Source organism: Rhinichthys klamathensis, unplaced genomic scaffold, assembly GCF_029890125.1.
Source record: "Rhinichthys klamathensis goyatoka isolate OS25496 unplaced genomic scaffold, OSU_Roscu_1.1 h1tg000114l_1, whole genome shotgun sequence".
Lineage (NCBI taxonomy): Eukaryota > Metazoa > Chordata > Actinopteri > Cypriniformes > Leuciscidae > Rhinichthys > Rhinichthys klamathensis.
The window spans coordinates 2096436-2121335 of NW_026606651.1; the positions used below are offsets into that span (position 1 = coordinate 2096436).

Consider the following 24900-nt stretch of genomic DNA (forward strand, 5'->3'; position numbering starts at 1 on the left):
CATAATTATTTATAAATTAACATTTTCATAAAATGGCAATGCACACTATATTAATGCCGTAGTTATTATTGTGCTGCATAAACGTTCAGTCGTGAAGAGAAAAGCATGTGATATTAGCAAGGCATACAAAGCATTACTGATTTTTTACTGGAAAGACAATAATTTAAGTGCTTATTTTTAATGCAAATATGATCAAAACTGATATTTCAAAATGTTTCATGTTTTTTTTTAAATAATGTTGTTATTGGTTTCCTATTTTAACCAGAAGTTCGGGAAAGACACCCCATCGTACAAGATCCCAGAGAAAGGTTGTACATTAGCATTTATTTTGTGAACTTTTAGGACTATAATAGTAAGCATACATGGACTAAAAGACAAAAAAAAATACGATAAATTTAAATTTTATGGAGTCTTTATCTGTCATGAATAAAATGCATTACCGATTGTGGGTACTTTACGGAAGAAGGGAAAAACCTAGTGTTTAGATTCAGCAGCAAGGATAGATATCACTGTGGATTAGCCAGGACTACGACTATTACGGACGTTTTTAGCTTAAAAAGCATGATGCTAGGCACTTAGAACTGATGAATGCGTATGTCCCAGAAACCAAGCAGACAATTTCCTTCATGACATCATTAACAAGGTATTGAATATACTGTATGGCCTGAGTGAAAATGAATAATGGCATCATTCTTCCTGTACCTTTTGAAGTACCTTTAGTTCATTCTTTACACCAATGAATACAGTGCTAAATACACATTTCAGACACAAACCTGCTGATCAGACAATTACGATAGCGGTGGCAAATTCAAAACAATGGACGTTGAGTAATGCATATGTAAAACTGAGAGCATACAAAAAGAGCTTATTACATTAAATTCATTTACTCTTCCTTTTCAATACTGTACACAAGCCACGGCGTCGTTTCCGATTCCAGGACTTCAAAGAGTTAACGAGAACCACAGTCCTTCCAAATATTAAAACCTATAAGCAGCTCGTCCATTTAAAGAACAATCCATCCAATTCCTATATCGAAAAACTGTACGTTTATGTTCTCAAAAAACAGACGCACCGATGTGATCAAAGCGGATCTATTTGACAGTCTGAGGTGGCATGATGGCCGTCTTTGGAGTGGTTTTGCCTTCCGTCTCCAGTGTTCCCTCCTTTCCTTTCTTTCTCGGTGGTTTTTTGATGGGTGTTTTCTTTGGTGTGGCATCTCCTTCAACTCTGGTCCCATTAAGGCCTTGTTTTTCTGGGCTTTTAGGTTCAGGAGAAGAGTCTGAAATTGGAGCCACCATCTTCTGGAGGTTGCCGGAGGTGGGCAGAAGGGGCTTGTTGGTCCCAGTTGCAGAGCGCTTGGTCTTTTGAGGAGGGGTGGGTTTCTCTCGGTTGGCTTGAGGCGTTGAAACACCGTTGGGTTTGAAGCCCACCGTGAGCCCCTCGTTCCGATTAAGGCTTTGGGTCTTCTCCTTCAGCTGAGCCGCGAGTAGCGTGGCGGCCTCGGAGTTCATGTGCGGATGCATGATCTTTGGGCTCTTGGGCGGCTCTTTGTTGGTGTCGTTTGTTTTCTTGTCCGAGTGGAAGTTTCCAATCTTCTTCAGGGCGTTCTGGAATGTTCCGTTGAGGTGCTCTATGGTATCTGAAGCTTTGTGAGATTTGCTTTTGCTTGGGGATTCGGGTCCATCTGTCTTCTTCCCGTCCTGATGCTTTTCTATGTTCTTGCTCGACTTCTCCTTAAACCGCTGCTTCTCATCAGCCTTTCCAGAACCTTCTGAGTTGTTGTTGTTCTTCTTCTTCTCTTTTTGTGGTGATGGAGTCTGGCTTTGCTCTGTTGGGTTGGCTCCAGATGTTCCGTGGATCCAGGACACCTTCGGTTTGGTGGACGGGTCTGGAGGACGAGGTTTCGTCTTCTCTTTCGCCTTCTCCGGTGAGGCCGAGTCCTCCTCCTCTTTGGAGTGTTTGGAAAGGCGTGCGACATGGGCGTAAACGGCTCCTATGGTTGACTCGGAACCACTGGTGGAGCCCTCGCTGTCTGAAGATTTCAGGAGAGGCTGCTCGCTTCCGTCGCTGACGTACTGTTTTGTTGTTTCTCTTGTGTCTTTGAGGGACGTGTACTCTCCTGCGTCCTCATCATTGGGTGTTGAGGATACTTCTTGAGCAGGGCCAGAACCTTTCTTCTCACAGCTCTCGTTCATAGTCTCTGAAAAAGGTCAATGTAAGGGGTAAGTGGTAGAGAAATATATCTCTGTGACTGTAGTCATGAAAAATTGACTGGCCGGTTCCTGTGTGATTAATGAGCTGGAAGTTATATCAGCTATAATTTTTAACACCTCTGTGTTGACATTTGTCATGGTTTGATCTGTCTGCAAAATATTACTAAATTCTATTATACAGTTGGATTCTAAAACTAAAATTGTAGTTTTGTTCTAAATTTCAGTCCAACATAAAATAATCAGTTCATTTAAATAGTGTCATTCTTTTGGCTGTAAAATTTATATATAAAAATAAATTTTTTGTAGACAATATTTGCCCTCATATTTTGAATTTCAGGGGTATTTGTCACTTTTCGTTGCTGTTAGTTTAGTATTATTTATATACTATTATGGTATTTATTAATATTTTGAATTACCTTTTTATTTTTTTATTATATAATTTTGTTACCTACTTTTGACTTTTTTATTATTTTAATATTTCTGTTTAGCATTATTTTTTTCATTTCAGTTTTAGATTTAGTAATTTTAGTACTTAAACACATTTTATTTCTATTTGTTTGCCAAGGCAATATTTCTAATTAAAGTAAATATAAATAAAGTTTACGTATTTCATATTTTATTATTTTATTTAACTATTTAAAATAAAATATATATATATTTTTTAGTTAACACTGTTTTGTTGGCATTTCAACCCTAATTTCCTGGTAATTTCTGAACAGACACTATTGTGCACTACTCAGTAAGTATTAAGCTAGTATTTCATTCTGAACATCAACTTTGACTACCGGTATACTGAAATATATTTTAAAAACAACTAAACGAGCACAGCTTATTAAAAAAAAAAAAAAACATTTCGAATAAAATGAGCACACCTAAAGATTATTATATGTCTATGACCAGTTAGAAACACCGAAACGGCATAACACCATGGAACAATGCCTAGGTTTTTTCCTTAAAATGCTTTTATATCAGTTTCCAGCAATCTCCCACACCACGGTTTATGCAGAAAGTCCTGAGTCACATCCTGAAAGCTTTGCATCTGCTGACATGGCCATTTATAGCGTTTGCTGTTTGTATTAACTCAACGCACGTAATATATGCACCCAGAGGCCAAGCATTTACCACAAAATGGGGTCATTTAATAAAATTGTCAGGAGATTTCTTAACTCCCTCATCTGTTTTCCATGTTGCACAAACAGATGGCTTATCTGCGCTAGTTCCCGCTCACCTTCGTGGGGTATGCAGTAAACTGGCCCGTCTTCGCTCGTCTCGAAGGAAGAAAAGGACTCCTGGGAAGACCATGATGGAGAAGGCTGGTCCACTACGGAGGGCGGCTCGATAATGCTGTTGAAGGTGTTTTCAGGATCGTGGTGGGTGACTAAGCGTTTGGACAAGAAGAAAACAAACATAGAGGTCAGGTCAAATCAGTGGAAGAAGGCTCCCTGGGTTCCACAACACACAAAGGCTCTTTGACTACATACGTGATGATGTTAGGCTCTACAGTCTGCATTAGTGACCGACAAGGGCAAATAGTGGAGTGTGGATAATCTGCATGAAAGCCAGCATTGACAGCACATGAGTGAAACACTACACTTCAAAGCATGCTAGTGGAATGATCTGCGAGCTACTGACGACCTAAGAATTTACACTGGTATTTTGGATTACGGTTAGGGTTAGCACTGCTATTTAGAGCTAGTTTGGTGCTGGTGGACCAACATAGCCATTTTGTTTAGCAGCAAATAATCAAACATGATCTTACTGGTCAACCTGGTTTATGTGGTTTTAACTGGTTCTAACTTTTGTGACCTTATTTTCCTGAAATGAAAGCACATTTCCCCCCAAATTGTTAATATTTAACACCTTCAGATGTTGTACTTTTCACAAAAAAAAAAAAAAAAACTAGTGCTTGGCAACGATTAATCGCATCCAAAATAAAAGTTTGTGTTTACATAATATGTGTGTGTACTGTGTATAGTTATTTTGAATATATAAATGCACACACACATGCATGTATATATTTAAGAAAAATTTGTTATTTATATAAAAAGTATTTATATATAATATAAATTATATGTGTGTGTATATATATATATATATATATATATGCAAATATTTCTTAAATATATACATGCATATGTGTGTATTTATATATACAAAATAATTAAACACAGTACACACACATATTATGTAAACAAACTTTTATTTTGGATGCGATATAATAGTTGCCCAGGACAAAAAAAAAACGTTTTTAAAAAACACTTATTTCCATTATTGTCAAAGAATAAAGTATTTTTTGGATCGATAAACAAAACTGTATATACATTATTTAAAACCGTGTTTTCTAAAATTCAGTACAAATAGTATGTAGGTTTAAATTATGTATACTTTTTAATGTTTATCTTTTCTAACAGATGCTTGTGTTGGATTCTTTTCAACAGCTTGATTGGAACTGAAAATGCTGTCTAACTAATTGCAAAAGTTTACAAATGAATAGGGGTGTAACGGTACACAAAAATCACGGTTCGGTACGTACCTCGGTTTTAAAGTCACGGTTCGGTACGTTTTCGATACAGCAAAAAGTAAGAAATGCCAGAGAAATGTCCTATTTGTTAAAAGAAAAAATATTTTTTAAATAAGTTGAGTTTTCCTACATCTTGAAACTTTCAGGTTTATAAATGGGTGTCATCTTTGAAGGATGAACAAATAATGTTTTGGTCATCACATTAAAAATAACATTTAAATATATGAAGAGTTCAGATGCAAAAGCCATTTGAAATTTTCTTTATTTTTATCAAGCTTGTATATTTAAGTTCAGTAATTTCACTTAAATGGCAATGAAGATTACCTATTAATTGTCATTTGAGTGAAATTACTGAACTTAAATATACAAGCTTCATAAAAATGATCATTCTAGAAGAAAATTTCAAATGGCACTTAGAGGCTTTTGCATCTGAACTCTTCATATATTTATTTATATAATATTTGAGTTTTGAAGTGCTGGAAAAAGATGTGTGAAGTACTTGAAAGCATTTCACTATTCCAGCCAAACTGGTTACAGTTATGGTGAATGTTGCTGGTCTGTGGACGTAAAGTATTAGTTAATTCACGGCACAATATTTCTCCTGGTGTCCACGTCAGCGTTGTTTGATCTAATAGAGATCTACGGTTAATAACGGAGAAATGTGAATGCTTCTCACTAGATCTCACAGCGATGTTATTACTTCAGTGGCGAATTCAAATGTTTTCTTCACTGGATCTCTTAGCGCTGTGTAGTGACAGTGTCGCTTGATCGAGATCGGCTCGCGCTGCACAGATGTTGCTGGTCCGAACTGATACACGATCCGTGAAGCACATGAGTAGCGCAGTTTCGTTCCGCTTTCTTTACGCTTGCCATTTGATGTTGCGCAACGTTGTGGTGATCGCGCCAGCACGAATTTTGTCGGTAGGAAAAATGGTCCAAGGAATCGTTCGGTTTGTATGCGTACCGAACCGGAAGCCTCGAACCGAAACGGTTCAATACGAATACATGTACCGTTACACCCCTACAAATGAACAGTGGTAACTTTTTGCCCAGTTCTCCTGCATGTGACTGTGGTCCTAATGAAGGTCACGGTGGTTTTCAAGAGGCCGCTTCCTTCCGCCCACTTTTATGTGATGATGCATTCATGCTGACTTAGAAAAGATGGTCAGCTCGGGGATTCCTGTGGCTTGCTGCTCACATCTCCTCTCAGCCAGGAGGAACTAGAGTAGATGCTCACCACATTCTCTTGGCCTGGTTACGCCTCTCACACACTGCTCTTTTGGCTATTTGGCCGTGCAAGACCTTCTAGGCAAGATCAGAAGATCTCTTTCAAGTAAACATGCATTCAAAATCAACTTGATTTACTTTTTATAGGCTACATGTTTTTTATATGCACTTTGTATACATAAGCATGATTTTTTATGATTTTTCAATAATATAATAACTTGCTGTGTCTCTGAAACAACTTTCCTTTTCAGGTGACATCACCAAGCCCACTTATTTTTTAGCCCCAAAAATCTGGTATGTAACAGCCACTTTCCACAATCTAATCAACTCCTGATGGATAAACATGTTCATCCACATTTTCTCTCATTAAATATCTAGTTTCACTATGAAATACATCACATCACTCCAACAAGCGCTCCACGTCAATACAACACGCATGCGTCATGGTGCTCTCGTAAACGCTTTTTTTGGAGATTAATATTTTTAAAATAATGTGGTAATTTGTTACCAAAATGGCATCACTTCATAAAATTGAGCTTAAACTACGGGAGTCACCTTTCTGAGGCTTGAAAGTGGTAGTTGCGTAGACTGTGTATGGAGGGACAGAAAGCTCTCAGATTTCATTAAAAAGATCTTCATTTGTGTTGTGAAGATGAACAAAAGTCTTACAGATTTGGAACAACACGAGGGTGAGTATTTAATGACATATTTTTTATTTTTGGGTGAACTAACCCTCAAAGTCCTTTTAGGCAAGTCATGCCACTCGGCCGCCATCTTGGCAACGCCTCCGGGCAGCTATTTCGGACTAACAAGACCAGGGTCCTATCTAAAAATATTTAAAATTGTTGCACCTTTTAAATAATATTTAGGGTATGTTTTTATTACACAGTGAGTCGCTGCTCGTTGTATGAACTATAACTGGTGTGTGACAAATAAAGAGCAAGACAGCGCTCGTGTTGTTTGAAGACGTGAGAGTGCGCGCGCGCGGCCAGGGCTCTCTCTCTCTCTCTGCTCGTTAAGCGCCCTGTCATGCGCAGCAGTCATTCTATTCTACATCACTCACCGATCAAAATAGGCTTTGGCGGGACAAAAATTTGCTTTGGCGGCCGCCAAAAAGCGGATGATCTGACGGGTTTTAGAAGATTTAATACAACCTGAAACTAAAAAACAGACCCGACCTCTATTTGAGACCGGACTTATATTTACCCAGACCTGCAGCCACACCAGGCGTGTAAAGAGACAATCGTCTATTTGGGACTCGGCTATTATTTGAAGTACGGTACATTTTTATGGTTTCTTTTAAAACAATGCTGGATTTTTCTCTCTCTTTTTAGATTTTTGACATTATTTGACATAAAGAAAAATGCATGCTGCACATGTTCTTGTGAAATAAAGTATATTTTATATAAAATGACCATAAGTTTCAAGCATTATTTTTCACCATCATGATCAGGAAGTAACTCTCATAATACAATGAAAGGGATAACTATATAGAATTATATTACACAAAATCAATGTTTTAAAATGCTTATTGTACTATACCTTAATGTATCATTATAATAGTATAAAGTATGACGTTTCGTGTGTAATAATACGGTTTCGTGTCTAAGCAAATTACGCTCCAAAACGCTAGGTGGCGTTACTCGGTTTAGAACGTAAGCTCCGCCCCTCACTTCCGGTCCTGGCGCTGGTGTTAGAACGTAACCTGCGCCCCTTACTTCCGGTTCTGGCGCTGGGGTTCTGAAACTGGTGGTGCTGCGGGTCTGCAGCTGGATACTATTGTCCCGGCTTGACTGTTAAAAGCAGATGATTGGCTTTCCAGCGGGAGGGGCGGGGCATGTGCATACAACCGCCATCTTTGGCGTTACGGGTTTTCCCTATATAGTTATATTGAGGATTGAGGAAGTGGCATGTCTCTGTATAAATTGTCTCTGTAACCCTTTAAGGCTGTGATGCCCCGAGCCGACGTTAAAGAACTAGCGGCAACAAAACCAGCGGCCGACTGTTGTCTCCGCGCATCGGCTGCTACGCTTGAACACACCAAAAGGACTAGAGGCGACTGTCAACTAGCATGTGCGTTCTGTACCTGCGTGCAACTGAGTCTTTATTCGTCATAAGGCGAATATTTTGCTTACCATTTTGAATATCAATCATGCTGATCGCTTAATTTATTCCAGGTGGCTCATGTTAAGAAAATATTCACATTTTGGAACGCTCAGGAAATATGGCATAACATTAGAACAGCCTTCTCGTCGTGACTTCTTTGTTTGCTTTCATCACTTTAGCTTTTATTCTTGTGTACCGACTCGTTCGCTAACCTAATCAGCCAATCAGAGTTCTCTCTCACCGACAACCCTGATCCAGATTCTACATGCTGAATCGGGTGAACTCCTGCCAACGTGTGGAACACGCCTCAAGAGAGACGCTCACCGGCGGCCTAACGGCCAACCATCAGCTTGGTGTCACAGAGCCTTTACATGTAAAACTACCAGCAACAAGAAGCAGTTTAGTTTGGTTTCACTTTTTAGTTTAATAACACTCGAAAACTGGAAAAAAGTTAACTTTCATGTTGAGGTTTAGCATATGCGCTTCACTTAGAAACACTCAAGCTTTTGCAATCGGCTTGCAAAGGGTTTATTCTAACATTCTCCCAGTGTGGAGAAAAAAAAGCTTTGAAAGAAAATTTGCAAAAATAAACATTTCAACAGCACACAGCAGTAAAAACCACAGAGATATAAAACTGCATTTTTGGAGTTTTGCCTTCAATGAAACAATTTACATTCCATACTTTATCCTTTTTCCAAGCAGCTGTAGATGCTGGAAGAAGTTTACCCAATGTCAAAGGAATATCTTCTCTCTGTTCACTGCTGTTCATGTCACCAGCATTCTCATCATGCAGATTCACGACTCCCCTGTGGGACTCGCCGTACCATGAAATGGCATGACATGTATGATGGAGATGCATGCAAACAGACATAGTGCTGTTACTAAGCCGTTCACTGACATCGGACAACTGTTGTCTTGTCAGAGACCAAGACTTAGACCGGTTTGGAAGCCCACCCTCTGCTATATGGGCCTTGAACAAAAGTACATTACTGGAACATCCCAGCTGCATTAGTCCCCACAGCTGCAGAAAGTACTCTGGTGTAGGGCAACAGGTGGCCTGTCTCTCTGACGCCTCTCAAGAAACATGTTTATAGACTTGGACTAAAAGACATTTAGATGAAGAGCTTGCTAGGAACATTGTTCAACGCGTTTCGTTGTTTGTAGTTAAATATCTGAGAACATGCAAAAAAATTTATTAAATTATTTAGAAGTAAAAAGTAAATGGGTAAATCTCACAAAACATGCAGAATTTGGTTCACCTCAAAATCAAAAGGAAACATAACTATTATATGACTATTAAGAATTTTTTTCATTGACATTATTTTCATAAATTTAAGCAACCCTCCTCCCCCCTCCCAATATGTAATGTATCCAGATATTTAACTTTTATTAGGGGTTCAAGCACAAAGTGCTGAAACCCTATTGTAATTGTAAGGATTTGTAAAATTGATCGTGCAGACCAAACCGTAAATGCTAGAGACTTGAAACCTGGCCAGATGGTAGGCCTCAATTTGGGGAGAACCTATCAGAGTATGGCCCCGATTGGCCCATAGGTGGCGCTACAGCAACCAAAAGTCCTAAATTTCTCTTAACTCCAAGACCGTTTGACTTAGAGAGAGACACGTTTTAAACTGCTCTTGATTCTCTCTTTCAATGCGGCCGTGCGCACGGATAACAGCGTGTGAGTCCCGATTTACGTTTCCCATTAAAAATCGTTTGAATGTGTAAATTGGCAAGACATAACATGTCCACATGATAAACTTTACATCTATGATGGTTAAACTTGGCAGTAAATCCGCGAATCACATGCGTGCCGCAGCCGAACAGTGGGGCCTGGTCTGTACGGATCACAGATCAACTGCGATCTGTTGCACCCCTAATAATTAGTGAACACACTAATCATCATAATGGCGATCTTACCAGAGATGGAGAGAAATCCTACCCCAGTAAGTAAACGTGGCCCTGTCCCCAAAAATGTTGGTACTCAAAAGCGCTCCCTGCATGTTTTCTGCTGCGCATCGTTTATTTTTACCATGCATGCGTACCAGTCATGTGCACACCTGACTATAGTGTCAGTTAAATTAAAATAATTTGTAAAGTTAACATTAGCATTAAAGTATTTGCATACTTTAACTTTTTTATTTATTTAAATAAGTATTTCATTAAATTCAGTTTGTGTGTGTGTATGTATGTGTATATATATATATATATTGAGTAAAATATAATTTCTTGTCTCATTCTTTTGGTTTAGGGGTGAAACATGACGTGTTCTTGACAGCTATTGTGAGAATCATCTGGATATGATGTTCGTTTCAAGACAGATTAACTTCACTGGTGTAGAAATGTGCTTTTTCCTAAATCTAAGTTATGGTGAGAAACAGAATGTGGGTCCAAAGGAGATGAGGGAATAAACAAAATTTTTCATTCTTTTTTTCTCCCTTTTGTCTTAAATCTGTCATTACCAGCTTTAGCTGGAGTAAAAAGGGCTCTGAAACACACTGAGGTAAATTTAGTCACTTCCTGTCTAAAGACCCCCAGCCCCCCATTTGCTCTCCTGTGAGGGTAGAGTTTCAAAAAAAAAAAAAAAAAAAGTGGGGGAAGAAAAGGAAGGGAAAAAATAGCAGACCTCACTGCTGCAGTCGGCCAATGAGGATAGCAGAACCGCAACAGGAAAAGGAGAAAGAGGGAAAGAGAGAACGATATTTTCATCCAGCTCCTCCCATGTAGTAAGAAGTTCGAGGGGGTGGGGAAGAGAAACGGGGTAGACGCTCATCTGAGTTTGCTTTTAGTTCTCCCTCTCATATGCTTTTGCAAAACCCATTTTTTTTTACTAATCAAGAGTGAGCGTGAAAAGCAACATTCTTTTGTGTTGATTTTGGTCGTCTCCAGAGTCATTTAACACTCTTTGATTTGTCAGATGAAAGAGACGCATTCTCAGTCAATTTTCTCAAAGTCCGTGAATGAAAGGGCCAGTTTACGTTTGAGAGCCGAACGCTGGTCATATCTCTTCTGCTGAAGTGCCATCTTCTAGTTGGATTTTTCTACTTGCTTGTTCTTTGTTGTCTATCCAGGGTTTTACAGCTTGAGGGGTTTTATTGAATCAATCTGCAGGCCATACTCAACCCTAACCAACAGTGACATTATTGTTTTAGACAGGATTTTTCTTTACCTGGGTCTGATGGCAGTGACTCTTTAACTTATGTAATGTGGTAAATTAGTGGAAGCACATGTCTCTCGAGGACAGTATGGCTCTGGGCTTTCTCTCGGGCTCTCTGTCACTAAATAACTAAATGCTGCTCACCCGTGACCGCCTGTTACCCATACACTAGGGCATTGTTTGTTTTAATTAAAGCTGTGCCATCCATATTCTTTGTAAAAGAAGAATTCAGCTCTTGTTTCCTTGATTGGGACCTGGATTTTTGCTTGTGATTTGGAGATGACCCATGACTTTAACCCTCTGGGGACTAAGCCCTTTTTGGTCCGTTTTCTCTATTTTTACATTTGGCCTTTTAAACCATATGTAATGGAGATGGAACACTATGTGTTTGGTATCTATGGATTCAGAAGACCCTTAGCTAACATAAGCATGCATTTAATGTGTTTATAAAGGAAGTATGAGTGAAAAATGTACTATAACCTAGAGAATTTAAAAAACGGAAATTAGATTTTTGTCATTTATTTCTGAAAATCACACATCACACAACAATAGTGAACAGTTTTTGAACAAAAAAGATATTTGTCAAAGCCTTTGCTTGACAGACATGTGTAACTGTTAAATAAAATGTGTAAAGAACAATGAAAAATGTAACTTTATTTACAAATAGTCCTAGGCGTTTTTCTTAGGAATGCTTAGAATTTTCTAAGCAATGCTTTCTCCTCGTCACTCTCCAGAAATTGTTCCAGAGCTTGTTCCACCGTAAATCATTTACTGCTTGCCATCATAAAAGTGCTAAAACAATAAATAATGCTATAATTTTATGTGTATGTATATATATATATATATATATATATATATATATATATATATATATATATATATATATATATATATACACTCACCGGCCACTTTATTAGGTACCCCATGCTAGTAACGGGTTGGACCCCCTTTTGCCTTCAGAACTGCCTCAATTCTTCGTGGCATAGATTCAACAAGGTGCTGGAAGCATTCCTCAGGGAGTTTGGTCCATATTGACATGATGGCATCACACAGTTGCCGCAGATTTGTCGGCTGCACACCCATGATGCGAATCTCCCGTTCCACCACATCCCAAAGATGCTCTATTGGGTTGAGATCTGGTGACTGTGGAGGCCATTTTAGTACAGTGAACTCATTGTCATGTTCAAGAAACCAATTTGAAATGATTAGAGCTTTGTGACATGGTGGAAGTAGCCATCAGAGGATGGGTACATGGTGGCCATAAAGGGATGGACATGGTCAGAAACAATGCTCAGGTAGGCCGTGGCATTTAAACGATGCCCAATTGGCACTAAGGGGCCTAAAGTGTGCCAGGAAAACATCCCCCACACCATTACACCACCACCACCAGCCTGCACAGTGGTAACAAGGCATGATGGTTCCATGTTCTCATTCTGTTTACGCCAAATTCTGACTCTAACATCTGAATGTCTCAACAGAAATCGAGACTCATCAGACCAGGCAACATTTTTCCAGTCTTCAACTGTTCAATTTTGGTGAGCTCTTGCAAATTGTAGCCTCTTTTTCCTATTTGTAGTGGAGATGAGTGGTACCCGGTGGAGTCTTCTGCTGTTGTAGCCCATCCGCCTCAAGGTTGTGCGTGTTGTGGCTTCACAAATGCTTTGCTGCCTACCTCGGTTGTAACGAGTGGTTATTTCAGTCACTGTTGCCCTTCTATCAGCTCGAACCAGTCTGGCCATTCTCCTCTGACCTCTGGCATCAACAAGGCATTTCCGCCCACAGAACTGCCGCTCACTGGATGTTTTTTCTTTTTCGGACCATTCTCTGTAAACCCTAGAGATGGTTGTGCGTGAAAATCCCAGTAGATTAGCAGTTTCTGAAATACTCAGACCAGCCCTTCTTGCACCAACAATCATGCCACGTTCAAAGTCACTCAAATCACCTTTCTTCCCCATACTGATGCTCGGTTTGAACTGCAGGAGATTGTCTTGACCATGTCTACATGCCTAAATGCACTGAGTTGCCGCCATGTGTTTGGCTGCTTAGAAATTAAGTGTTAACGAGCAGTTGGACAGGTGTACCTAATAAAGTGGCCTGTGAGTGTATATATATATATATATATTATAATTGTTCTGTCTCTCTCTCATATAAATCTCTGATAATCCGCTCCGTAAGCCTCCGTTCGCTCTCTCTCCTTCTCTCCATTCAACGCTGTTTGCGTCATATCCCTAAATATATAGTACCACCCCTTGCAAGGCAACATGACATCATGACCGCGTGTATGTCCACGCCGAAATCTTTTGCGTGTATGTCTACGCCATTAAATGTCCGAGTGATTCCGCGTGTATGTGTACGCCGTTAAATGTCCGAGCGAAACGAAGCAAAATCTATATCTACATCTGTGGAGCGATATTTCTTTTCCTAGGATGGTAGGAGAAGACTCATAAATGGTATTAAAGGGATAGTTCACTTTGAAATTAATTTTTGATATGTTTTAGCTTAGCTCCAGTGCATCCAAGATGTAGGTGTCTTTGTTTCCACAGTATCTTCAATTTTGATAATTTTAGGTAAAACCGTTGTTGTCTGTCAGTCATACAATGGAGGTGAAGGGGGTCCTCCTCAAAGAGCAGTCAAAATTAAACATTATTTAATGACTCGTAAATGTAAGTACACATTGATGCCCTAAGACACGAAACGAGTGGTTTTTGTGAGAAAACGAACAGTATTTATATTGTTTTTACCTCTTGTAACCACAGCCATGCCCAAGTTATCTGAGGGCGCGGACGCTTCCGTGTGTGACGTGTACGCAGACTGGTGCATAGATATATATACCCTAGATGTCGCCTTGGCTAAGGTTTCGTTCCAATGAACTGCCGTCGCCAAGGCGACATCTAGTTTATCTATGCACCAGTCTGCGTACACGTCACACACGGAAGCGTCCGCGCCCTCAGATAACTTGGACATGGCTGTGGTTACAAGAGGTAAAAACAATATAAATACTGTTCGTTTTCTCACAAAAACCACTCGTTTCGTGTCTTAGGGCATCAATGTGTACTTACATTTACGAGTCATTAAATCATGTTTAATTTTGACTGCTCTTTGAGGAGGACCCCCTTCACCTCCATTGTATGACTGACAGACAACAACGGTTTTACCTAAAATTATCAAAATTGAAGATACTGTGGAAACAAAGACACCTACATCTTGGATGCACTGGAGGTAAGCTAAAACATATCAAAAATTAATTTCAAAGTGAACTATCCCTTTAACCCCAGTGACGGGTAGGTTTAGGGACGGGGTTGGGGTAGGTCATATATTTATATATACATAATACAGTAATATAACGTTAAGTCAAAGGCGTTGATAAACACGCTGAAAAGCGATTATGCGTGTTGATAGCACGCCAAAAATGGAAATACGAATTGGCGTGTCATACGCCATTTCATGAGATCAGTCTGTGCAAGGCTACAGAGTCCTCTGATTAGGTAAGAAAAATATTTCTCCATCGGCAATTTTTCCATTGGTTGTTGTTTGTGTGAGAAAACAAAAAGTATTTATATCGCTTTTACGAGAGAGAGAGAGAGAGAGAGAGAGAGAGAGAGAGAGAGAGAGAGAGAGAGAGAGAGAGAGAGAGAGAGAGAGAGAGAGAGAGAGAGAGAGAGAGAGAGAGAGAGAGAGAGAGAGAGAGAGAGAGAGAGAGAGAGAGAGAGAGAGAGAGAGAGAGAGAGAGAGAGAGAGAGAGAGAGAGAGAGAGAGAGAGAGAGAGAGAGAGAGAGAGAGAGAGAGAGAGAGAGAGAGAGAGAGAGAGAGAGAGAGAATTAACAGTTTGTGTGTGTGTGCGCGCGCGCGTGTGTGCGAGAGACGGTACTGATCCACTTGTCCGTGCGACACTTCAGTCGCGCCGCACTCCACTTTATTCCTATGGGTGACGTCACGCGACTTTAACGGGCCCGCAAAGCATTCCGGGAAGGCGGCACTTCATTTGGAAAAATGCTGCGCGTCAAAAAGCTGGCCGATGCCAGAGAATGTCTAATATGGGGAGAACTCCCACTCACATTAAACTTCCGGGGTCTGAACTGGTTGCAGTTCCACTCTAGGTCCATATGAGGGCGCTCACAGGCGGAGTGCAGAATGAATGGAGGTCTATGGAGCAATACCCCTAAAAATCCACTTTTCTCAGGATATAATTTTTTGTCTAGTAATTTGAATGTTGTATTCGAAAGAAAATGCAACAAAATTACACATTACTGGGTGTTAGATTTTTTAGAGTCACTTATTTGCTTTAAAAAGTCTTTTAAAATGTCAATGACGTCATACACATCGTACGACCAGAAACCTGCTTTACGGCAATCCTTCATTCACTGGTGCTTTCGCGCATAGACAGACGAGAGAAGCTGCGACATTTAAAAATACTACTGTTATTGTGTCACGAAATGTAGTTTTAATAGTTTTTCAGTCGACAATGTAGTTGTTTAAAGCTCAAATCTGTGGTTTATTTATAAAGATAGCGCCTATTTAAAAGTTTGATCTGACGTTTTCGGAGTTGTGAGGACCAGTCTTTCACCGGGTCTCAGCGCTCTGCACCCCGCCTGGAACAGCCTTTCCTCGGCTAGTGCGTCTGACGTGTGCCGCTGGCTCTGAGGGCTCTAGTCATGGTTAAACATGAGATATAATTCGTCTTGTGTATATCTAACGGGCGATCTTTGGTATCATTAATCGTATCATTTGTTCCCTGGCAAATCGTTTTGGCTGAGGGCAAAGTGAAGTTTCATAACTTTATATTTAGGCTATTTTAACGTTGTATCCTGCTGTGTCTGAATGGTTTACTTTATTTCTTGTCTTGTATAACTTATTATACCTTTTAGGCTACTTATACTGTTATAATGTCTCTTACTGATCAATAAAACTGAAATTTAACAAAAATAGACAGGGTTGTGTCATTTTATTTTATATAGCCTATTGTATATAGCCTTTTCATTACTATTTTATTTGCTGTATACTGTTTGTTTATTTTATTGACTAAACTATTTACTATTACTCACTGTATCTTATATTTACTATTTGCACTGCATAGTTGTACCATATCGTATTACCATAGATAAAGGATCCATCAGTTATCTTTGTTATTGCTAAAGTCTATGTATTTATTATGTTTATGCTTTTGTGCTTTGCATTTTCTTTTCTCTCGAGGCATCAACTAAGTTACACATCTGACACGGGTAAATATCTTTTTTTACAGTCTATCTATGGTATAAACATTTGAGAGAGTTCAGTCCGCCTATGGCCTTAACATTGGTCCCGCTTCGGATGCCACGATGCCATCAAGCGGTGTCTCTGGTCGTAATCAGTCCTTCACTGACCAATCAGCGTCCATTAGCAAAATGCTAGCGTGTTGTGGGCAACAACAACTCAACCTGTAAGAAATCGAAAGGACATAAGCACTCGTTCATTCAACTTTCGACCTATAACCCATGTTGAACTTGCAGAACCTACATTCAAATCTGAGATTTCTCAATGACAATCGGGTAAAAGAGACAAATTTAGCCGTCTAGCCCCATTGACTCCCATTCATTTTGCACTCGGACGATCGCCCCCAGTGGAACTCTGGTGGAACTACAACCAAAATTCGGTACAATAGGACTTAATAGGGAGTGGCCAGGCTTTCCGTAGACGGGCTTTGCCGATGCCCAGCTTTATGCAAATGAATCCGTCAAACGCGACGCGTCTATCCAATAGAAGTAGTCTCTCGAGGGGCCTTTGTTCTAGACTGGCCGCTGGGTCAAAACCACGCCCATAGCGGTAAACTTGAGGAACGCGCATCAACTTACAAATGTGGAGAGGGTGCGACACCACGCTTCAGTCGTGTCGCAAAAGTGGATCAGTACCGAGAGAGAGGCGCGGGCGCGAATCGCGCGATCGAACAGTGTGTGTGTGTGTGTGTGTGTGTGTGTGCGAGAGAGAGAATGATCTCTCCTGCGCGATCGAACAGTGGAAACATAAAAACATACTCCGTCATTTTTTTTTTATACAGGACATCATTAAAACTGCAAATTGTTACTTATATTTGTGTACACTCGCAATAAAACACTACATTGTGCTTTTGTCACACTCTAAACTCTTGTCGAACTGTAACCTACAACCAGGCACGTGCACACATAGACATCAAAGGGGGCTTGAGCACCTGCCCTTTTTATTCCTGGAGAGAAAGTGCCCTTTTTTCTGAGGTGCTTTTTTATTTTTTTTTTAAATAATATATATTATTGTTGGTCGTCGCTAGGCCAAACTTCTGCCTAGCCCCCCTAAAAATTTGTGATTAATGTAGGCTACACAAATTCGTGTTCGCTTCAGTCTTGTTATTATCAGATTCAGCGCGTTCTTCATCTTCATTCCGCAGCGGCGCAGAGCAGAGAGCACGTCAGAAACAGAGGACAGGGTGTGTGTGTTCATCTGAGCCTCATTGGTCTGTCACTGCTCGTCAATGTCAGAATATTTGAGATGACCAATCAAATCAAAGTAGGCGGGCTTTATGTTCACAGACGCTGCTGCGCGCGAATTTTAACCATTTTAACAGTGCAACTCGACGCGGACGGTCAAGTGCGAGATAAGTAAGTAGCTAAACTTAACATTTCATATTTGACATTTTTTTAGGTCGTAAATGTTAAACGAATGACTAAAAATAATCAGGCAAACTAATATAGTTTTGTCTAATTTCGCCATTTTGAACTGAAAATAGGCCTATGTAACGTGACTCATGTAATGTAATAATTAGTTTACTGTCATTGTGAGGGGACAAGACACATTAACAAAGCCGTTTTCATCATGTTCGGCACAAGATTAATAATGAATGTGTACATATTCATTATATTATACGAATGAGAATATAATACAAATTGTAGCCTTTGGTAAATTAAAAAAAAAGCTCAGCTTTAGGAGGGGAAGAGAAAGGGATGAAGAGACTGAGAAAAAAGAAAGCGTGATGGAGATGAGAAGAGAGCAGGTATTGACAAATAATCTACTGCCCACTGACATGGTTTTAAAGCTATTTCTTATCCCTTTTTAGGGTCTTCAAACGTCTTGAAATGCACATATCAGACAAATAAAAAATTTGAACCCCCTACCAACCTCAAATTTAGGACCTCTTTGATTATAAAGCCCTGTCTACGGCCCTGTATTAGGCATAAGATCAATAATGAATGTGTAGCCTACATATTGTGAATGCATTTAATTAACTTAATTACCTTTAGTAGCTTTCAGTAAATAAACGCGTCTGAGAAAAGGATTCATAGGCAAAATCAACCTATCAGTATGTTTACTTTCTTCAATGACAGACAAAAAATGAAAAGCCTATATCAGTCAAAGCTCAGCTTTAGGAGGGGAAGAGACAGGGCAAGATAAAAACAAAGAGAAAAAGAGTGTGATGATGATGAGGAGAGAAAAATAATCAGCTGCCCACTGACATGGTTTTAAAGCTGTTATCCATTTTTTTTGGCCTTCAAAACATCTTAAAATGCACATATGTAGATCAGAGAAATCAAAATTTTCTCGGGGAAACACCGAACCCTCTTCCGTACTTCACATTTGGGACCACAGTGATTATAAAACCCTGACTTTGCATGGTAATGAAACTGATTAATAGTGAGCATTAGATCCTAAACTAGTGTTACCTTTTTTTTATTTAAAAAAAAAAAATATATATATATATATATACACTCATTGGGGGCTTAGCCCCCCTAAAATGAAAATCCTAGTGACACCCCTGCTACAGATGCAAACAGATGGAGGATAGTTTAAAACAAACTCCATCTAATTGTGAATTTTGAAGGTTTTATTTGATGATGATGATACAGTCATGCGTGAAACAATTGTGTGAGTTTGAGGAAGATAAAATTAATTAACTTTTTTAATTAATTTTTTTTAAAAGTCAGAGTTGTTAATATATATACTTTTTTGTTTAAAAAAAGTGAAAAAAAAAAAAAACGTAATTATGAGAAGTGCCCTTTTTTTCACTTGAGCCCCTGCCCCTCAAAATGTCTGTGCACGTCCCTGCCTACAACTGTTAACAAAAGTTTTGAATGGTAGTATTATTTTATACGGAAATCAACTATTTATAATTCAGATGAGAATAAAGTTAGGGTTAACTAAAATGAAGGAAAACAAATATATTGATCTGAAATAGTAAATTAATTTTAAATTCATTCAGGCACAATTACCAAACATATCTCAAGGTCTTTTCATCTTTTTATTATTGTCAGTGCACTACAAATAAACTGGTTCTATGCCTTTATTAATAAAACTTATTTAAAAAATACAAGGCTTAAGACAAAAATGCCTTCTGCATTTTTGTTTTGCTTTTCACTCCATTGTACCGAAATCATACCGAACCGTGACGTCTGAACCGAGGTATGAACCGAACCGTAACTTCTGTGTACCGTTCCACCCCTACTCTCTATGTTTAATGTGGACTTCTCTGTGCATGCTCTTTGAGGTGGTGACCATAGACCTGCATTATATGACTGACAGACAAGAACGGTTTGACCTAAAAATATCAAAATTGAAACTACTGCGGAAACAAAGACACCTACATCTTGGATGCCCTTGAGGTAAGCTAAAACATATCAAAAATTAATTTCAAAGTGAACTATCCCTTTAAATATGAACATTTAACACATTTAGACACATTCTAATATCTAAAAAACTTTCATCTTAAATGGAATATCTATCGTTTTATCATGTAAAACTTTTCTGGGCCTTGAAAATGGTGTTTGCGTAATGCGTAGGCTGTCAATGGAGGGACAGAAAGCTCTTATATTTCATTAAAAAGATCTTCATTTGTCTTCCGAAGATGAACGACAGTCTTGCGGGGTTGGAACGACATGAGGGTGTGTAATTAAAGGTAGGGTATGCAATTTTTGTTTCAAACACTTTTTGTTATACTGGTTAAAATTCTCTTCACATCCTTATAGCAATCAATAATAGAAGTGGTCTAAATATTAAAATGCGTATATATTCTGTGGAAGTCATAGGACCAAAAAATGGTCGTCTAATAATCATTGCATTCAATGCCCTACCTGCCTGTCAACATATGTATTTCCATACCTTCATAAACCCTGCTCGCACATACATTACACGTCGTCAGCGCATTCCGTAAAGCTGTGCAGAGTTGTAGACAGTCACCGAGCGCCACACTGCAGCCCCATTTTAAAGGGGCACTTGGCAACTATTTCAACTTAATGAAACCGTTTAGAAATCATTTGAATGGTTTAATAACCTGTTCTGGAGAGAATGGTGACTTTCCCCGCTCCCCCCAGCGTTCCCAGGCGGAAAACCAACCTTGCAACATCGGCACTAACGTCCCGGTAAGTTGGAAATAGGAAGTCTCGTGAGAAGCGAGAACGAGCGAGAAACACGAACTTCTTTATGGCAATTCGACATAATTCTATGATACTGTGTATGATGTATCACCCACTCGGTAGACATAGCTCCACGCGATAAAGTTGGCCGACTCCGATAATAACAAATGCACATAAGCAGCGGGAGGAAGGCGCCGCAAGTGAGTTTTTTATGACAGTGTTGTGAAAATATACGCCGCACAGCTGTAGGGGGAGCTCGATGAGAAAACATGCGACAACAAAAGTGAAAATCAGCAAAGAAATGACTAGAGTTGCCAAGTTCCCCTTTAAAGTTCCTCCTGGACCAAAACATTGAGCTTATGCTGCGTTCACGCCATGTCTTGTGACCCTGTGCAGACACTTCAGTGTGCGTTAATGCGTTTTTAAGGATGTGTGGATTTGGAGACGCTCTAAAGGGAGGGTGGGATCTCATGCTTTCAAAGCTAGCTTGCTATTGCTAGCCGCTCCGAAATTGCCTACCCTACCTTTAATAACAGAATTTTCTTTTTGGGTGAACTCAACCTTTAATGCACTGTGATGTAACATGAACATTTTTATTAACTAACAATAACAAAGGTTAATAAATGCTGTAAACATATAATGCTCATTGTTAGTTCATGTCAGTTAATGCATTAACTAATGTTAACAAAATGAGAATTATTGTAGTTTTACCATTTGACCTCTTGTTTTTGTGCATGCTACAGAAAAACAGCTGCAAAACTAACCCATGGTTTTCTATATTTAAAAAGTCCAATTCACTTAATTTAGTGTTAGGCAGTGCTAACTTAATATGCCGTGCCTTTTACGATTTGGTCTCTGAATCCAAGTCCAAAATGAATATTCCAAACAAACTGCCTTAAAAAAGTATAAAATGTTTGCATGGCCACTTTAATATTCTCTCTAAGACCAGCTCCTGGCAGGAGCAGCCCATACAGTTCCTCAACCACAAGAACTCCACACAGGGGTTCCATCCTGGCAAAAACAGAGGAGTCTTTGATTGGGGGAACATTCAGCTCCCAGCCGTCTGTTTTAATAAGAAATAGGGAAATGAGGGGAGAAATGCAGGGAAAAAGAAAACGAATGTCTGTTTGGGTACAGATTAATAAGGACTTGAAGCTTCACATGGAGCCAAGGGAAATAAGACGTGCACCCAGAGCATTCCATTCAGATGAAACCCTAAAGACTTTGTTTGGGTCAACGCAGAGCGCTTTTCATTCTGACTGGGGCTTTTAGCCAGTAGAGGCACCAAACATAATTGCAAAAATGATTATTGCTTTCAAACAGGTTCCCAACCACTGCCCCGTCTGGCATTGGTCAGGGAAACAGAGAGCCCCGGTCCAAACTCACGCCATTGGTTGAGGCAGATTTTGATTTGACAAACAACTCAACACAGCAATGATTTGAAAGTGCCAAATAGGTAAGTCAACCAACAAATGATTTACGTAAAGGGAAAGTTTACTCCCTACAAAAGAATTCAATGTGGTTCAATGTTGTTTGGTTCCCAACGTTCTTCAAAATATTTTCTTTTATGTTACGCAGAGGAAAAGTCATACAGGTTTGGAATGATGTGAGGATTATACAATTTAATTGTCAACATCCTCATGTTGTTTAACATTCTCATGTCATGAAACATAAAAGAAGATATTTAGCAAAATATCCTAGTTTTTTTTTTATGTCCCTACAATAGAAGTCAATGGAGTCCAATGTTGTTTGGTTCCCAACATTCTTCAGAATATCTTTTAGGTTCCGCAGAAGAATGAAAGTCAGATGGGTTCGGAACGATGTTAGGATGTTTTAAATAACACGATTTAAATTTTTTGGGTGAACTACCCCTTTAAGGAGCGTTCACACAAACAAACGTTTAAATGAACATTTAGGTTGCCAATATTAAAAATGACACTGTTTGTGCTAAAGGGGATTTGCAATAAAACATCATGAAAAAGGATGTCAGTAATATACTCGCTAAACATGCTGTTTTTGTTAAACCATTGAAGACTTCACATCAGGCACATCATATTAAGTGCATATCTGTTGTGTGGTTCAGTTTACTCATGGCACACTGACTGAACCATATGTAATTTTAGATTGTGGAAAATGAGGACATACCAACAACTTTGGGTAGTTTCTGTCTCCTCAGAGGGATTCTGGGGAGTTTGGTGCTGATTCGGCTGAATCCACCACAGAGGATTATTTTGGCCTTCTTGCTGTTGGTGGAGTTTTCCTGGTCAGGGCTGAAAGAGGAAGGGTGACGTTAGACCAACATTACACTGCTCAGAAATGGATTCTATATTGTTGGTGTGTGTTATTGTAGAGTTAACCCCTACTAGCATTAACTGCATACGGTATACACCATCTAACCATTAAGATTATAGATTTAATGTTCAAATGAAGGAGAAATGTAGGGATTCATCTGCCTCACTGGCAAACTGAGGAAATCTAGGCTTACGTTCTGTAGTTTTCCAGCCATTTAGAAAAGGTGGAAAGTTTAAGAAAACAGCCGACTGTGATTTCTAGAACACGAGAGTCTTGAGTTTTCCCGACTGACTGCAGAGAACAGACGAGGCTTTCACTTCAGCGAACTGTGAACAATTCTGATGACAGGCTTTGTTAAAAGATGTTCTTTGCCAGGGGTGAGTTTGAGATAAACGCAATGGCCACGTTCACACCGCCGCTGTCAGTCCAGTTTTACGGCACTAAATCTGGTTATGTTCACACAGTTTATGTGAGCAGTACCGCAAGTGTTGTTGATTAATTAAGATTTGACAGATAAACTCATGCCTAATAAATAGACTGGTATTAATTATGATATGAAACTTATTTGGCATTTATATACGCATATATATATATATATTCTTTTTTTTATAGTTTTATTCAGCAAAGATGCATTGATCGAATGTGACAGTAAAGAAAGTATGCTTACAAAAGATTTCTATTTCAAATAAATGCAGTTCTTTTGAACTTTCTATTCATAAAAAAAGTTCCTTGAGCAGCAACTTGGCATATTATAGAGAGTGGTGCAGGGAATACGTCAGAACCCGGAAGACTAATTCACCGCTGATTCCTTCGAGATTTTCCTATGGGGTTTTTCGATTTATGTGTAAAATAAAGCCTGTGGTAAACATAACTTGACTATTCTTTGACGTTTTACAAACTCCCATATTGAAAACGCACATTTTGAAGGAATTCTCTCCCTTTTCGGAATCATAATTTTTTTATAAGTAACTAGATAAGACAGCTTGGGGTGTGAGTGTGTGCGGTGTACGTTATAGAACAAAACGTCGTAGTATCGTGTAGTTATGTTTACTACAGAATCATACATAAAAAAATGATAAAACCTCATAGGAAAATCTCAAAGGAACCAGCTGCGAATTCTTCTAGAACTTTCGGGTTCTAACGTCAAATAGTTATCAAATAATTAGTGAATAATAACTGATACCCTGAAATTGAGGAAAAATATTTTTGATGATTTAAATGGTGTAGGGGTATATCTGACACACTCAATACATTTTGTTTACTTTGAATAATAATTTTAAAAAAGTACTTACATTTACTAACCAAACTTTGGGTGTGTTTACACTTGTAGTTGTGGCTCGTTTGGTCCAGACCCAAAAAATTGTATTACGTATATTTTGCGACGGAACTTATTGAACATCCAAAACAATGCTGTGTGCCGGGATAAATGTGCTTGTTGTATTTGCGTAGCTACATATGATGGTATTTTGACCAGCTGAGAACTCTTGAAGAGCTTATAAATGTGTAAAGGAGTCAAAACAGCGGCAGGAATCCCTCCGTCACACACATACACACACACACACACACACACAAACGAAGATCTGTTGCGAGGAGACGCGGTTCTGATGCCTGCACCGAACTGTGATGGACAACATCATGACTATGATGAGAAAAAACAGGTATGCTTGAGCATTCTGTCCTTTTTAGGGTTGCATCTTGTGACATCATGTCCTGTTTTTGTTTTGTTTACATGTCTTTGGTCCGTGTTGCGTTTATATTTCATTCGCACCGCACCAGAGTTAATTTGGAAGTGGAGTGAGACCCAGTCCGCTTGTTTGGTGCGCACCAGGGTTCAGATGACAGCAGCCACAAAAAAACAGAGCAATTGCACCAGGGTACGTTTTAATCGAACTAAACATGCCAAGTGTGAACACACCCTAAGACATGATAAACCACTGAAACAGTGAAGCATCCTATTTACAAATAATTAGAATTCATGAGGTTTACAAAACATGTGTGAGTCAAGAGGAAAGTATTCGGGGAAAGTCCATTTTA

General features: G+C 39.2%; 1 protein-coding gene across 1 annotated transcript in view; it reads right to left on the minus strand.

Moving 5' to 3' along the window:
- Window positions 1–409: 409 nt before the first annotated feature.
- Window positions 410–24900, minus strand: part of scarf2 (scavenger receptor class F, member 2) — a 49652-nt gene continuing 25161 nt past the window's right edge. The window contains exons 9-11 of the mRNA XM_056254770.1: window positions 22720–22844; window positions 3442–3591; window positions 410–2200 (exon numbers count right to left, since the gene is read on the minus strand). Coding sequence (XP_056110745.1) covers window positions 1092–2200; window positions 3442–3591; window positions 22720–22844 — 1384 coding nt within the window. The 3' untranslated portion in view covers window positions 410–1091. The remainder of the gene's footprint in view (window positions 2201–3441; window positions 3592–22719; window positions 22845–24900) is intronic.